We start from the raw sequence: 13499 nt of genomic DNA, 5'->3' as shown, positions 1-13499 counted from the left end.
GTCATCAAGTAAATAAGTTATTAAATGTAAGATGAATGTAAAATAAGCATTCAATAAGAAAAATCTTAAAGTAAATAAGAATAATAGCAAATTAATAATTTTGTGTACATGTTCAGTGTTTGAATAATATAAAAATATTTTTCAGTTCCATTGTCTGGAGAAGTTGTGATCATTTGTAATTGAATGAAAATAATCAATGTTTACTACTACAAGTCCTCCCAGTATAACTAATCCTCAATAAGCTTTGATTTCCAATGAATGAACCCTAAATATTCGAGCAATATATGAGGAAAAACTGTCTACTACAGAAATAACAAGGTACCTGGAGTGCTGAAGACAAAAACTGTTGTCGGGGTTGGTGTTAATTTCTGTGTTGTGTTCAGGGGGGATGTGACTGTTGGGACAGCAGTCGTTTCACAAGGTATCAAAGTCCTCTCAATAGTTCCATTGACTGAACATCTGCCTGTGATACATCCTCCCAGTCCATCCGTTGTGTGATAAATTACATCTCCAAAGTAGTACTCTACATTGTTGTATTGGCATGTACATGCTGTAAATGAAGAAAAAGTATGAAAAAAAAGAATATAATGAAAAGTAGATTCTGCTTTCAACTAAACTAAACTAATCTTCAAACTAAACTATAACTGAAATGGCAAAAATCTTACCATTTACATCAAAGTCACAGATAACACCAAATGATGAACAATAACTGCATGAAAAAAAAGCACAAATAGGATATTTAAAAACTATTAGTGACCTGTATGAAACTTGAATACGAGTAGAAAATACACATACCATGACTGACAGTTTTCTGTGGTTGGCACCTGCTGGCCAATTTGATAATGTAACATTTCAACAAAGCAGCCACAATCTTCCTGTGTCACACACTTCATGTTATCCTCATCAAAAACAGGCTGCTCCGGAGGGCATTTAGGATAGCATCCTAAAAAAGGTTCAAAGGGAAAAATATAAATCAGATAAAAAATAAAATAAAAAAAAACATCCATCCTGATGAGGCAATGTGAAGTTAAAATTAAGAATAGATTTCAGTGAATCAATCGTTGTGACAAATGTTTTGAAGACAAATATAAACTATAATATAAACTAACTACTGTATTCTATAAACTTGTCCAGTTTAGGGGACATAGCCTAATATGATGTTTTATGATTCTGATATTTGAATGATACATTTGCATGAATACTTGACAAAAAGCTGAAGCAAAATCCCCCCGAAATTATCTCTAGGGTTTCTATCTACAGTAGTAAATGTACACTGATTATTATGCATTATTTAAAAATATGTATTTAATAGAATAGAAAATAAGTGTGATGTGACAAAATTATTTCAATGTGTCTTCCAAATACAAGTATTTATAGTTGTTTTCTCAATAACATGCAAATGATATAACTGATTGTAATATAACTGAAGTTCTCACCTTCAAGCGCTGGTATCTGACTAGAGCAGTTTCCAGAAGGGTTTCTGCATGTCTGCATACAAGGAGCTCCACAAGGTTTGTAATGCCACTCACATTCACCCGGGGGGTTGTAATAATCACAGAACAATGCTGCAACGAAAAGGCAAACCTTAAACTTGTTTTAGGCTTTTGTGGTATACAGTTTTTAGTCATTCCTTTACAGCATGTCTGATGACAATGCGATAGTTATCAGTGACTCACGGCATATTTTAGGTGTTCTCCAGGCAACACAGGCTCCAGCCTCGTTACAGGCTTGTGCATAGGCTGTTACAGCAGTGCAAAAACATTCATAATCTCCACCACTATCACAGGCACATGCGTCTCTCACACAAGCATCATAAAAAGGAGAGGGGTCCACCTTTAAAGCAATATTCATGACAATGTGGCTGGTAAATGCGATCGATTTTTCAGACATAATATACTTAACATATGGATATTCAAGTTCCCTAAATAGCTTGTTGTAAGTACCTGTGAATGACATGTTGAGAAGACATTGCTAGTAATGATGCTGCACTGCCTCTGTGCCCAGGCCTCTCTATACGGATTATGGACACATGGTTCTTGGATGAGAGTTGCATCTGGACAACTAGAGAGCTTCCAGCTGTTTACAAAATCCAGGGCTTCGACAGCAATTGCTTGACTGCGTGTCGTGAAGTCATTGTTTGCGTTCCCATCGTAGTTTCCACATAGACCACACACACGCCCCTGTCAATATGAATAGAACACTGTTATTATAAATATGAATACGATATTTATATAAATATATATAATATTTAATAAATAGACTTGACAAAGATTGAGGTGATAGTCCTGCCACATTACTCACATTAAACTCTGGAGTCAGTTTGATGTGTATTGTTGTTTTTCTGTCCCAAATGAGCATCAGACCATTACTGGCCTCAATCACCAAGTAAAGCCCCATAGTGCGCATCTGGTAGGGAATCTCCTCTCCTGCATCTCTGTGAACAACTTGGTAGGATCCATCTGTCAATCTAAGCTCATTGCTCTGAAATATAAAAGACAAATGCAATGTTCATTCTGTACTAATTTAAGGTTTGATATGCCTGCTTTGGTAAATGCCAAGAGGTAACTCACTCCAAGAAAAAGCTTGATAGCCTTGGAACAAGTGGTGCCAGTGGATCCGCAGGGGATATTTTCAGTAATGACTCTAAAAGTGCCACTGGTGCCATTGCAGAAGTCCTAGGCATAACATGAACATTTAGATTTAGATTAAGTTATAAAGATCTTCAGGCCTCATAAGAAAGTGTAAGGTTAATACCTGAACAAGGCTGTATTCACAGTTTCCACTAAAGACGTATCTTTTCTCATCAAAGGTTCTATAATGACCATCTCCATAGATGCTGCATGTCCCACTGCACTGGTTTGTGGTACAAATCCATCGTCTATTCTTACAAGCACTACAAAAAGTAATGTAAGTGCATTATAAACAAGAGTATCTAAAATATAACAAATAATTAAAAATCTCACAGTTGTATTTACCATGTATTGCAATCAGTCTTAATGCTTTCCCCAGGTTGGTAGGCAACTCCATTATGGATGCAAGGACAGAGGTCTTCAGCAATGCAGCCACCTTTCCCATCTGACACCAGTCCAGATGGGCACACACAGCCAGACACACACTCTGTGCTGATCTGCAGTAATGCATATGCAATATTTCACAACAAATTATTACTGCAGAAAGGAATAATTCACCCTTACATTACAATTTATTGGTTATTTACTTACCCCAATGCCATTCTAAACCCATATGCTGTTATTTTCTCAGTGGAACACAAAGGGAGAGAGTTTATAGTGTCTTCACACCGCTCTTTTCTATACAGTCTTATTTTCCATTCTGCATATTAGAGCTGGTACTTTTGTGGTGTAATTATGGTGTTTTATCATCCCTCTACTATAGCAGAAGTACAGTGCACTATGACCATGTCATGTCACTTAAATTTCTTGTTTTGTGTTACACAGAAACAGAAAAACTAGCATACTGGTTTAGAATAACATAAGCATGACCTACACCTTTACAAGCATTCATGTAACTCACACAGGCCATGTCTAATGTTTTGCAGCTCTTCTGACACTCGGATCCCTTGGAACCAGGGCTAGCGCTGGAGCAGTTGAAAAACATCATTGGCTCTTTGCATTCTTAAAGTAAAGATTCAAAGAATTGATTAAGACAATGTAGCTGATGTCAAATAAAATCACTGAGAAAATAAATCTCAGAAAGTTCTAAAAACTATTCACAGTAACTTAGAAACATATTTTAACAGTTTAAATATAGCTTCTCTCTCTCTCTCTCTCTCTCTCTCTCTCTCTCTCTCTCTCTCTCTCTCTCTCTCTCTCTCTCTCTCTCTCTCTCTCTCTCTCTCTCTCTCTCTCTCTCACACACACACACACACACACACACACACACACAGATACACACCTTCCCCATTTGATCCACCAGAGCAGCTCAGTTTCCCTTGTTCGCAAATACTGAAATTTAAATATTAAGTTAAATATTATTAAATCACATTTGGGGCAGTAATCTACAACAGGGTTTTTCAAACTGAAGTCCGTGGACCCCCAGCATCCCCTTGGTTAAGATTATTATAAAATTTAAGAGAAAAAGAAGACTTGGAAAAAGATTGTGAAATGCTCCATAAAAATTTAGTTTGGCCTGAATACAATGATGATACTAAAATCAATTCTTTATTTTTCTCACAATGTTAACCTAATATTATTAAAAATGTGTATATACAGGTGGTTAGATTTTCATAAGAGTGCCTGAGGGTTTTTGGGGGTCCTTGACATAAGAAACTTTGAAAAACCCTGTTTACAAAATATACCCTGTTCAACAGAAATGTAACCAACTCCATGTCCATACCATGATCCTCCATCTTTGGAGATGGAGATCCCAGCAGGAATAATTTTGCCTGAATCAAAGCATGAGCAGCTGGCAGATGCAACACAGTCACCATTCTCGTTCATGTATGTTCCTTCTGCACAGCCACAGCCATCTACTGGCACAAAGTCAACGGCGCAGGTGCTGTCTGATTGGCTGAGGGATCGGCAAGTGCGGTCACAGCTGGTCATTTGATAGGAGTAGACCGTGGTGGCGAGGCAAGTTAGGGTGTACTTTTCTGAGAAGAAGAGAGGACATTTAGTTGAGTTGAACTACAATCCACTTAATCAACAAAACTTTTATTTGAGCTCCCATCTCACATATTGTTTTTAATCAGCATGACTTTTTAAGTAAAATCCCAAAACAGCTTGTCAAGCTATCAAATATCAATATCAAAATATCAAATATTCTCAAGCCTTTCTGAGAAGAAAGCAACTCACTGCAGGCAGCATCTCTCCAGCCATCAAGAGCAATCCCTCTTGCAGCACATGCATGTACGTATGAAGACAATGCAGCACACATACAGTCCTCACTCTTCTCACAGTTGCAGCTGTCATATATACAATTCTAACAAGTATGGAAAAGTTAGATTCAGCTTGAAAATAAATATTAAAAATATATCTTATTATATCTTATTATATATCTTATAAATTTCACTTACTGCTTTGTAGACTTCAGGGCTGATTTCGGAGTGGCAGGGGGCAAACACTGATGAAGGATCTGACAGCAGGGAGCACCAGTACTGTGCATATTTCTCTGTGTTTTTTTAGAAAAAATATCAGTTCTTGATGACATTCCAGAGTTACAAATGCAAAGTGTCGTGGAAATCACATGACAACAGTAAAGGTAAATTCATACCATTTTCAGTGCTAAGACTGCAAGGATTCTCAAAGTTTCTTTGAACATCAAGGCAACTTGCTCTTGTTTTCCAGGTGTTGGCAAAGTCCAAAGCTGTTCCTTCCCTGAGTCCGCCAATGGTTGTAAAGTCATCAGCCTCAATGTTGTTGAAATTGCCACAAAGACCTATGGATTGATTAATTAAATAAATTAATCTAGGATATAAAATCAAATTAACTGAAGACATGTAAAATATTGACACAGAAAAAAAAAAAATACAGAAAGCCTTCACATAAAGTAAAATATTCTGCTTTTGTCCAGAGGATTGTACCACGAGAGGGTTAACGCTAAGAGGTCTGCAAAAATAAATACCACATGTTTCTCCTTGGTACGCTGAATTGACTGTGATGTAAAGTTGCATTAACGGTTCAAGCTGGATCTCCAGACGAAGCCCAATCAAATGGGCCTGAATGATGATGAAGAATGAGGAGGGCTTGAAAATGCTCACATCAGCTGAAAATCAAATAAAAATAAAAATTTAGAATTACAGACATTGGTGTGTGTTTAATATAAGGCAAGATGTAGTAATCAAGTAGTTCTTTATATAACCATAGTACACATAACCATATATATTTTTTCTCTTGATCAGTCTTTCAAAACAAATATTCAATGCGCGCCAACATCATTTGAAATCAGATCACTGTAAGGATCACTGTTTATTAGTAACACTATGTCACTTTTTATATATAAAAAAAAAAAATATCAATGTTGTTATTGACAGTGTATAGTCGGTTTCAGATAGCCTAGCCGTTGTTTATTGGTTTATCCCATAGACAGTATAAGAAGTGGGCAGAGCCATCTCATTGGAACTCAGTTGAGACAGTTGAAGGCCATTTTTAGCGATTTTTGAGCACTTCCGTTCCTGACGCGCAGACTCAAACCGACTCAAACTAAGCTTGATGACGTGAGCAACCTGTCTGACAGACGTTACTCTTCTAGTAGCTGTGCGTGAAAATTGCCAACGTTAATCTTGCAGAGACGGGGAACTTGAGCAAAGAGTTCTTTGGCGTGAGTGAGCAGGAGTAAGTATTCCGTTGCTTTTATGGACTCATTATCTATGGGCTTCTCCCTTGACGGGACGTCCCCCTGATTGCCTGCGAGCTTCTCCTCCTGTCTGTACGGTAATTTCTGTATAGCGCGACAGAGAGTCGAGTGGTTATGACGCAATCGTTAGCCTATTTTTACAAAAACTGTTTCTACGGGGCCATAATGTAAAATAGAAGGTAATGGAGCCCTCTATACATTGTCGTGTTTCTTTAGAAATAAATAATGGACAAATGGAGTCTTTAAACGCCTCAGATGTAAAGTTATTCGCTGTCAAAGTGACGCCAAAATGAATGGGAGTCAATGGAAATGCTAACGCAAGTGAAGTTTTGCTGCAAGATGGCGGCACCCGGCCGGCTTCAACTTCCGGTCGATGGATTACCCCCTTGGTTTATCCGCTCTGATAAGATGTCAAATCCACGTGGTTTACCGGTGCCTCGAACCACATTCATGCACGCAAAGAAGCAGAGCCGAAGCACAATCAAACCAATCTTCTTCCGCAAGACACACGTTTTATTTTATTTTTTAACCGCTGGAGGGCCAAAAGTTACATATAGCTTTACTATCATTTAGCTATGTGATAGCTCTATTATGATAACACAAATTTATTCAGTATACCAACTGAATGTTTAAATAGGCTAAATTATATTTGTGTGCTTATTATTAATTAGTGAATTTATTTATTTATTTACCCCCCTACATTTTCTGTTGATTTGCCTACCCTAGCCTACCTGTAAAAAGTGGCAGCTGGGCAATTATTCTGTTGACCTCAATATTTCCACTGGAATCCACTTTAAACACCTGCGTACACAAATAGTTTCTGTTCAGAAATGCTTCAGAAAGACATGCAGATTATATATATAGTGTATATATAGTGAAACGAAACATTAGATGTGGTTTCATACATTTTTGATAAAAGCCTGTTCTGGTAAACATTATCTGTTTTTTCATCCCCAATCATTTTTAGTACTTACAGTATTTCCATTTGACAATGCCAAAGTTATTGCCTTCAAACAGGTTTCAGTTTCAGTCACACCACATTTTACCAGGTCTCCTTGAATTGTGAATTCTGTTCCTGTGCATTGCTTTCAAAAAGAAAGAAAAATGGACCAGTTAATTAATATAACCTAAAAAAATAACCTAATATATCTTAAAAACGTCAATAGAACTGTGAACATAGAGTTAATAATAAAATCAGAATCATTTTTAAGATAGGGTTTTGTTTGTGTGGGCTCACATTTTGTTTATCTTTTATACAGCCATAATCTATTTCTCTATGTCTGTACTGTTAACATAGATCTAGACTGTGGGTTAATTTGGTGAAAACAAAAAAAATATCCAATTATTTTCTTAAACTACAGACATGCAAATGTAATCCCTGTTTCCACCACACAACAATTTGCACCATTTGGATCTTATCATGTCAATCATGCAATCATGCAATTATTCCTAATATCTGCCTCATAACAGATTTTAATGGCTTTCCTAAAGCTCTTCAGTTATTAAGCAGAAACTCATAATTATCATTTTTTAGTTGAAGAAAAAAATACATTTTATTAATAAAATGAATTATTAAAAATAAAATAACTATCATCTGGACATTTATTATCTGAAAAGTTGCCTTCAAACACATACTTTGGATAGGACGTAAGTGCAGTCTCCATGAAAGGTGTAGGCTTTTCCATCATAAGTGGTAATATGGGATCCACCTTCTACTGAACATGCACGTGGACAATCCTTTTGGTTACAATTCCACTGTCCCTGTTCACAGGTACTAAATGGGAAATAATAATGTCAATGTAAACCTATACCTTTTAAAACACCCAGGCCTGGTTTCACAGGAAGTTAGTTCAATTTGGACATTTAAACGTGCCTTTAAAAAATTATTGCTGGTGTGCATCCTGAGACAAAACAATGCCACTGACATATTTTAAGATATGTCAGTGCAAGTTGCTTTCAGTTAAAACAGCTCAAAATTGCATTTCAGACTGGGAGTATCTTTAGCCTATAGTCTGTGAAACCGGGTCAATATAGTACATAATAGGCTATAATATTAAAACATTAAATCTTCAACTGCTTTTTTTTTTTTTTATCAATGGTTTTAGAAAATTGAGTGTGAATTTCAAACAACGGAGGCTTACCACTCTCTGCAGTTGCTTGTGTAATTCTCCCCAGAGGCAAATATTTTACCTCCAAGGATGCAGGAGCATTCACTGTGTGGAATACAGCCAGTCTTGTGTATGTCATCGAAAATAGTGCCTTAAAGCGAGAGAAAGAGGGAAATGGGTTATGGCTTAGACAGGGCTCACTTTCACTGAGAAAGAATGGACATGTTCAGAACACCAGTAAAAAAAAAAATACTAATTGTAAAACTAGCTGAGGTTAGGTGGATTTAGACAACCATTTACACTTTTCTAATCATGTCCAAGATTGTGTGTGTGTGTGTTCATATAGCAAGTGCCACAAAAGTCACCAAGTTTAGCAAGTTTAACAAGTATAGCAAGTTTAATCCCACCAGAGGATTACACAAAATAATATCAGATTATCAGACAAAAAGACATTAGATTAGGAAGGTATCAGTGAAATGAATGTAGTCAGTTACTTTAGAAGATAGTGTCAATAAGGAAAATCATAATAAAAACACTATACCAGGAGGGCAGAAGCATCCATCAATGCAGTGGCGCTCACACACTTGTCCTCTTTCAGGGTTGGTACAGGTGTCAGTACAGGGATTCCCACACTCTTGGTATACCATGCTTTCTGGGCACGGATGTGCTGCAATATAGAAACAGAGAGCATCGGTTATCAAAAAGAATACAAAACTACAAGAGGAGACTCTAGATCAGCAGGATTGCGAGGGTGATTAAGCCTCAGATCTTCTTTTGAAAACTCGCACAATGGTAAGACAAACATTGACAAAGAACTAAAAGAATGAGCCATGCACGGCATAAACATGGCATACTTACGACAAAAATATTCTGTTCTCCATTCTTCAGGCCTTCCACCTGCATGCACACACTGTCTAGAATATTCAGCGATAGTTTTGCATAGGCAGAAGGATCCAGAGGAGCCATTGCAATGGCATAAGTCTTTCATGCAAACTTGGACAAATGAATCGATGGAAACCAGACCTCTGCAATCACTGAACACTGAACTGGAGAAGATATCACGACAAAAATTCTGTGGAGAACGAGACAAAAAATAATCATTAACAATAATGATGACTACCGATAATAATAATTCCAAATACTCCCCTGCTTGTGATATAAATTCATTCACATTCAAAAATTTATTGATTTACTAAAGACAAAATATATATCTACAGTACCTGTGACTTGAACCCTGATTAAATATAATATGAGATTTAAAATGCTGAAAATGTTCGATAAGATGTGTTCCTCATTTCTCAAGTCATTTTAAATAAATGCATCTGCATTTCTTTTTTCAGAAGCATTAATTATATGCAAGTAAAAAATGGTGGGTGAAGTTTAGGACCAGAAGGACACTGGACAAGAAGAGAGCATAAACCAAAACCTTGAGCTATGCACTTTCTGGGCTGTAATAATACGTGTGGGGTCGTATAAAAGTCACAGCTAAATGACTATTTTATACATAATATGTTCTTGTTTTTTTAACACCACTACTACAAGAAAACGTGTTAAACCTGAATTCACCCCAGTCCCAATTTCAGTGGACACCCAAAACTGGCATTTTAACTGAAACTGGCCATTTTTTAACCCAAAAATTGAATTATTACCACCTCAGTTTTAAGGGGAGTTAATTGCTTGTCATTTCTGTGTGGACAAAGGAAAAGTCTAATGGAGTGTGAGCAATTCCATTTCTTACCTCATCTCCACAGTTTTCATCTAGAGATATTTTGTCTTCCTTACAGATTTCTGTTGGACCATCCATCTTCCAGAGGTTCCCATAATCAGAAACAGAAAGCTGGTTTGTTCCTAAAACAAGACATGCAATGATTCTTTATTGTCTCTGGACAATCATGTAAAACTGGCAAGAAAATTATATATTTTCCAATGGACATCATTGCAAAAATGAATAAATAAATGAACAAATACCATCACTGATGAATTCATTGTAATTCTGGATTCCATTGAAGTCACCACACAGTCCACATGTTTGGTTTTGATATTTTTCATCTAACTTGACCTGAAAATAGATTATATTGCACCTGTATTAGTTCCCTCCTCCTGTTGTTGGTTAAAGGGATAGTTCACCCAAAAATGACAATTCTGTCATAATTTTGCCCCATACTATGGAAGTAAATAGGGCCCATCAACTGTTTGGCCCATATTCTTCAAAACATCTACTTTTGTGTTCAGCAGAAGAAAGAAATGCATACAGGTTTGGAACAACTTGAGGGAGAGTAAATGATGACAGAATTTTCATTTTGGGGTGAACTAACCCTTTAATTAAGTAGGCTATTGGAGGCAGCTGGTTTGTTGCTTACCATGAAAGAATCATCTTCATTCCACATGGCTACTAGCCCCAAAACAGCCTTGACTGCAATATAAGATGTCATCTTCTCGATGAAAACTTCAGAGTTGGTAAATGGAAGTGTCACTCTACAGATAAAGTGGTAACATTAGACACTGTATTTTTTTCCAACTCCCCAAACCACCACCACCAAAAAAAGTGAAGATTGACAGCAATGTGAGATGAAGTCAGAAGTCAACACAGTTGAAGTCAGATTATATGATCTGAAAAATCAAACAAACTTAATCAGAATCACTCACATTTGCCCATTTACGCTGAGAGAGCCTTTAGTAAGCTCTATTGTTGTCCCCTGTAGTTTCATCATGATTTTGCTGATTGTTGGATCGTTGTTCACCACCTGATGCCTCAATTGGATGTTAAAGTCTTCATAGGTGGTCGAACAGTGCGATGTAAAAATGTAGTTGCAGGAAGATGAAAGCTGGAAGTAGTCCCCATCATAGGTCTTGAAATGGTAGTTACCCCAAGCACTACAAACCAGCTCATTGTGTTGTGAAGTCAGTCCTGGTAAAAAAAAAATACAAATAATTAGTTTTTTAATTAGTTGATTATGAAAAAAACCTTTGATTTTCAATGATTTGGAGATTTTTACCTGAAGCAAATTCTATTGTAGCACTTGGTTGCATGTTCATTGTTGTGAGAAATGCTGGAGGAGTTTGAGAAATATTCATGTTAAAACTCAGGTAAGAATCATTTCTTTGAATGCTTTACAAAACGCCCAAATCTTACATTTTTCAGTTCCACTAAACATAATTTAATTACAACAAATTGTCTTTATAATATCTCATAAATATTTGATAGTTATCTTCTCTTTTTAGTTATTCAAATCATTTCTGCCTTTGATGATGATATTTCAGAAAGTTGATTCATAAATCTGAACAAATTCTTTCAAAATATTAGCATGACATTACATGTAACTGTAATTATATAATTATTGTATTACTACAATTCTACTAGAAAAAATGATAATTTTACAATCAAAGTAAAATCCAGTATTGAGAAACACTTGTTATAAATTTGTCTTACTGGTTTGTGTTTCCGCAAGTCCAATAGACAGTGTCACCCATATCAGCACTCCTATAGATGTTCTTTTTAACATCTCCATGGTGTTGGTGGAGCGTCAAGCTCTCCACAAGATCAATAAGAAAGAAACAGTCCTATGCTCAGAGTTTTATACTTGTCCTTCAGAAGGGACGTAAGATTGAACTAAAGGTGGGGCCAAATGTTTATCTTCCATGACAGCATAATGTAACATTTAGCTGATAGATTTCCATACCTGATTTTAGAATCCGTGACTAAAACAGGTAATTCAAATACCACATAAGAGAATACTAATAAGAAGAATGATCTCACAGAAATTTGAAGCCACATCCATTAATATTCAATCAAAGATGTTTATGTTGATTTTTAAGTATTCTTCTTTCAACCATGCACCCTTTTTCTAATGCCATATTTATTCTATCTTTATAGTTATACTTCCTTACTGTTTTTTATTTTTATTTTGCCTGGTTATAAGAATTGTAATTACATTTAGTCTTAGTCTTAGACAAAAACACTCAGTCTTGTTTAGTAATTATGACTATATTTAGAAATTATATTTCAGCCAAACCATCTATATAAAACATCACCATGAAAGAACAATTTGATCATTTGGTTTGATCATTTTAGTTTAGGTATTGATCTGTTTCCAGGACTTTTTATTTGCATTTTGATCTCCATCTGTTTACAAAAATGCTGAAAACATGTTATAACAGAATAATAGAAATATTTGAAATAGCTGCATGTAAATGTTTGTGATTTTGGTGTGCCCTTTTTTTATAATGCAACAATCTTTAGAAGAGAAATGATTGTAACAATGCATGGGGTGGGGTACCTTTTTGAACTAATGATGTATAAATATTGAGTCTTTAGTACATTTAATCCTCAACTTTGTGAACACTCCTTAACAAAACTTTAGGCCCTGTACTTTTGTGTAGTGGAAGGAAATGTTTTTGCATAATAGCAATTATTGCTTGTGACCAATAGTGTGAGTCATGAGATTTTTCCAGGATCTACATCCTGATCAAAGGCAATTTTAATCTAAACCCCAAAATTTAAATAATCATATAATAAAATTATTAAATAAATAATTCTCTCTCATAAAAAAAATAAGAATTAAAAAATGATTAATTATAGCCTCTGTCATAAATAATCATATTTAGGATTTGCTATCTTCCAAAGCAGAAACGTTCGACTTTTTTGTTATTATCAATTTACTGTTAATAGTATTACTATTATTTTTAATTAAGACTAAGGCGATCCACTCTCCAAAACCTTCCAAACCACCCTAACCTCTGGTTTATGTCTCATGAGGTTGTGTGCGTAGCCACCAAGCCTATGAAAAATGTTTGTTGAAACTGGGAGCTCTGACATGTTTTCTCACAGTCTTCGTCATATTCTGCTATAAGGTGCATTATCTCACAAGCACAAAGTAAACATATGGAGCTTAATATGGTCTTTGGGGTAAACTTGATTCAGTATTCTGAAATAAGCTCAATGGCTCAACAACGTAATTCAAGCACACATTGTGATGATTGATGTTCTGCTATGGCATAGTATATCCTAGTAAAGATTAAACTTAGGTAAGTTAAAGCCTTTATGTAAAGGTCATTTTCGCAATAATTGAATAAATACAC

General features: G+C 35.8%; 1 protein-coding gene across 1 annotated transcript in view; it reads right to left on the bottom strand.

Annotated features, from left to right (window-relative positions):
* Positions 1-11952, bottom strand: part of LOC130082243 (mucin-2) — a 28287-nt gene extending 16335 nt beyond the window's left edge. The window contains exons 1-29 of the mRNA XM_056247011.1: positions 11851-11952; positions 11417-11470; positions 11067-11328; positions 10781-10895; positions 10389-10479; positions 10159-10268; positions 9279-9492; positions 8962-9087; positions 8454-8571; positions 7948-8086; positions 7287-7397; positions 7044-7113; positions 5581-5721; positions 5230-5394; positions 5033-5127; positions 4812-4938; positions 4354-4609; positions 3913-3962; positions 3532-3632; positions 2976-3127; positions 2755-2893; positions 2571-2675; positions 2302-2481; positions 1944-2180; positions 1677-1833; positions 1437-1565; positions 796-943; positions 666-709; positions 323-550 (exon numbers count right to left, since the gene is read on the bottom strand). Coding sequence (XP_056102986.1) covers positions 323-550; positions 666-709; positions 796-943; positions 1437-1565; positions 1677-1833; positions 1944-2180; positions 2302-2481; positions 2571-2675; positions 2755-2893; positions 2976-3127; positions 3532-3632; positions 3913-3962; positions 4354-4609; positions 4812-4938; positions 5033-5127; positions 5230-5394; positions 5581-5721; positions 7044-7113; positions 7287-7397; positions 7948-8086; positions 8454-8571; positions 8962-9087; positions 9279-9492; positions 10159-10268; positions 10389-10479; positions 10781-10895; positions 11067-11328; positions 11417-11470; positions 11851-11929 — 3943 coding nt within the window. The 5' untranslated portion in view covers positions 11930-11952. The remainder of the gene's footprint in view (positions 1-322; positions 551-665; positions 710-795; positions 944-1436; positions 1566-1676; positions 1834-1943; positions 2181-2301; positions 2482-2570; positions 2676-2754; positions 2894-2975; positions 3128-3531; positions 3633-3912; positions 3963-4353; positions 4610-4811; positions 4939-5032; positions 5128-5229; positions 5395-5580; positions 5722-7043; positions 7114-7286; positions 7398-7947; positions 8087-8453; positions 8572-8961; positions 9088-9278; positions 9493-10158; positions 10269-10388; positions 10480-10780; positions 10896-11066; positions 11329-11416; positions 11471-11850) is intronic.
* Between the last annotated feature and the right edge of the window lie 1547 nt (positions 11953-13499).

This window comes from Rhinichthys klamathensis, unplaced genomic scaffold, assembly GCF_029890125.1.
Source record: "Rhinichthys klamathensis goyatoka isolate OS25496 unplaced genomic scaffold, OSU_Roscu_1.1 h1tg000042l_1, whole genome shotgun sequence".
NCBI classification, from domain to species: Eukaryota; Metazoa; Chordata; class Actinopteri; order Cypriniformes; family Leuciscidae; genus Rhinichthys; species Rhinichthys klamathensis.
Note: the sequence above shows the minus strand (reverse complement) of the source record. Positions and strands in the feature narration are given on the sequence as shown.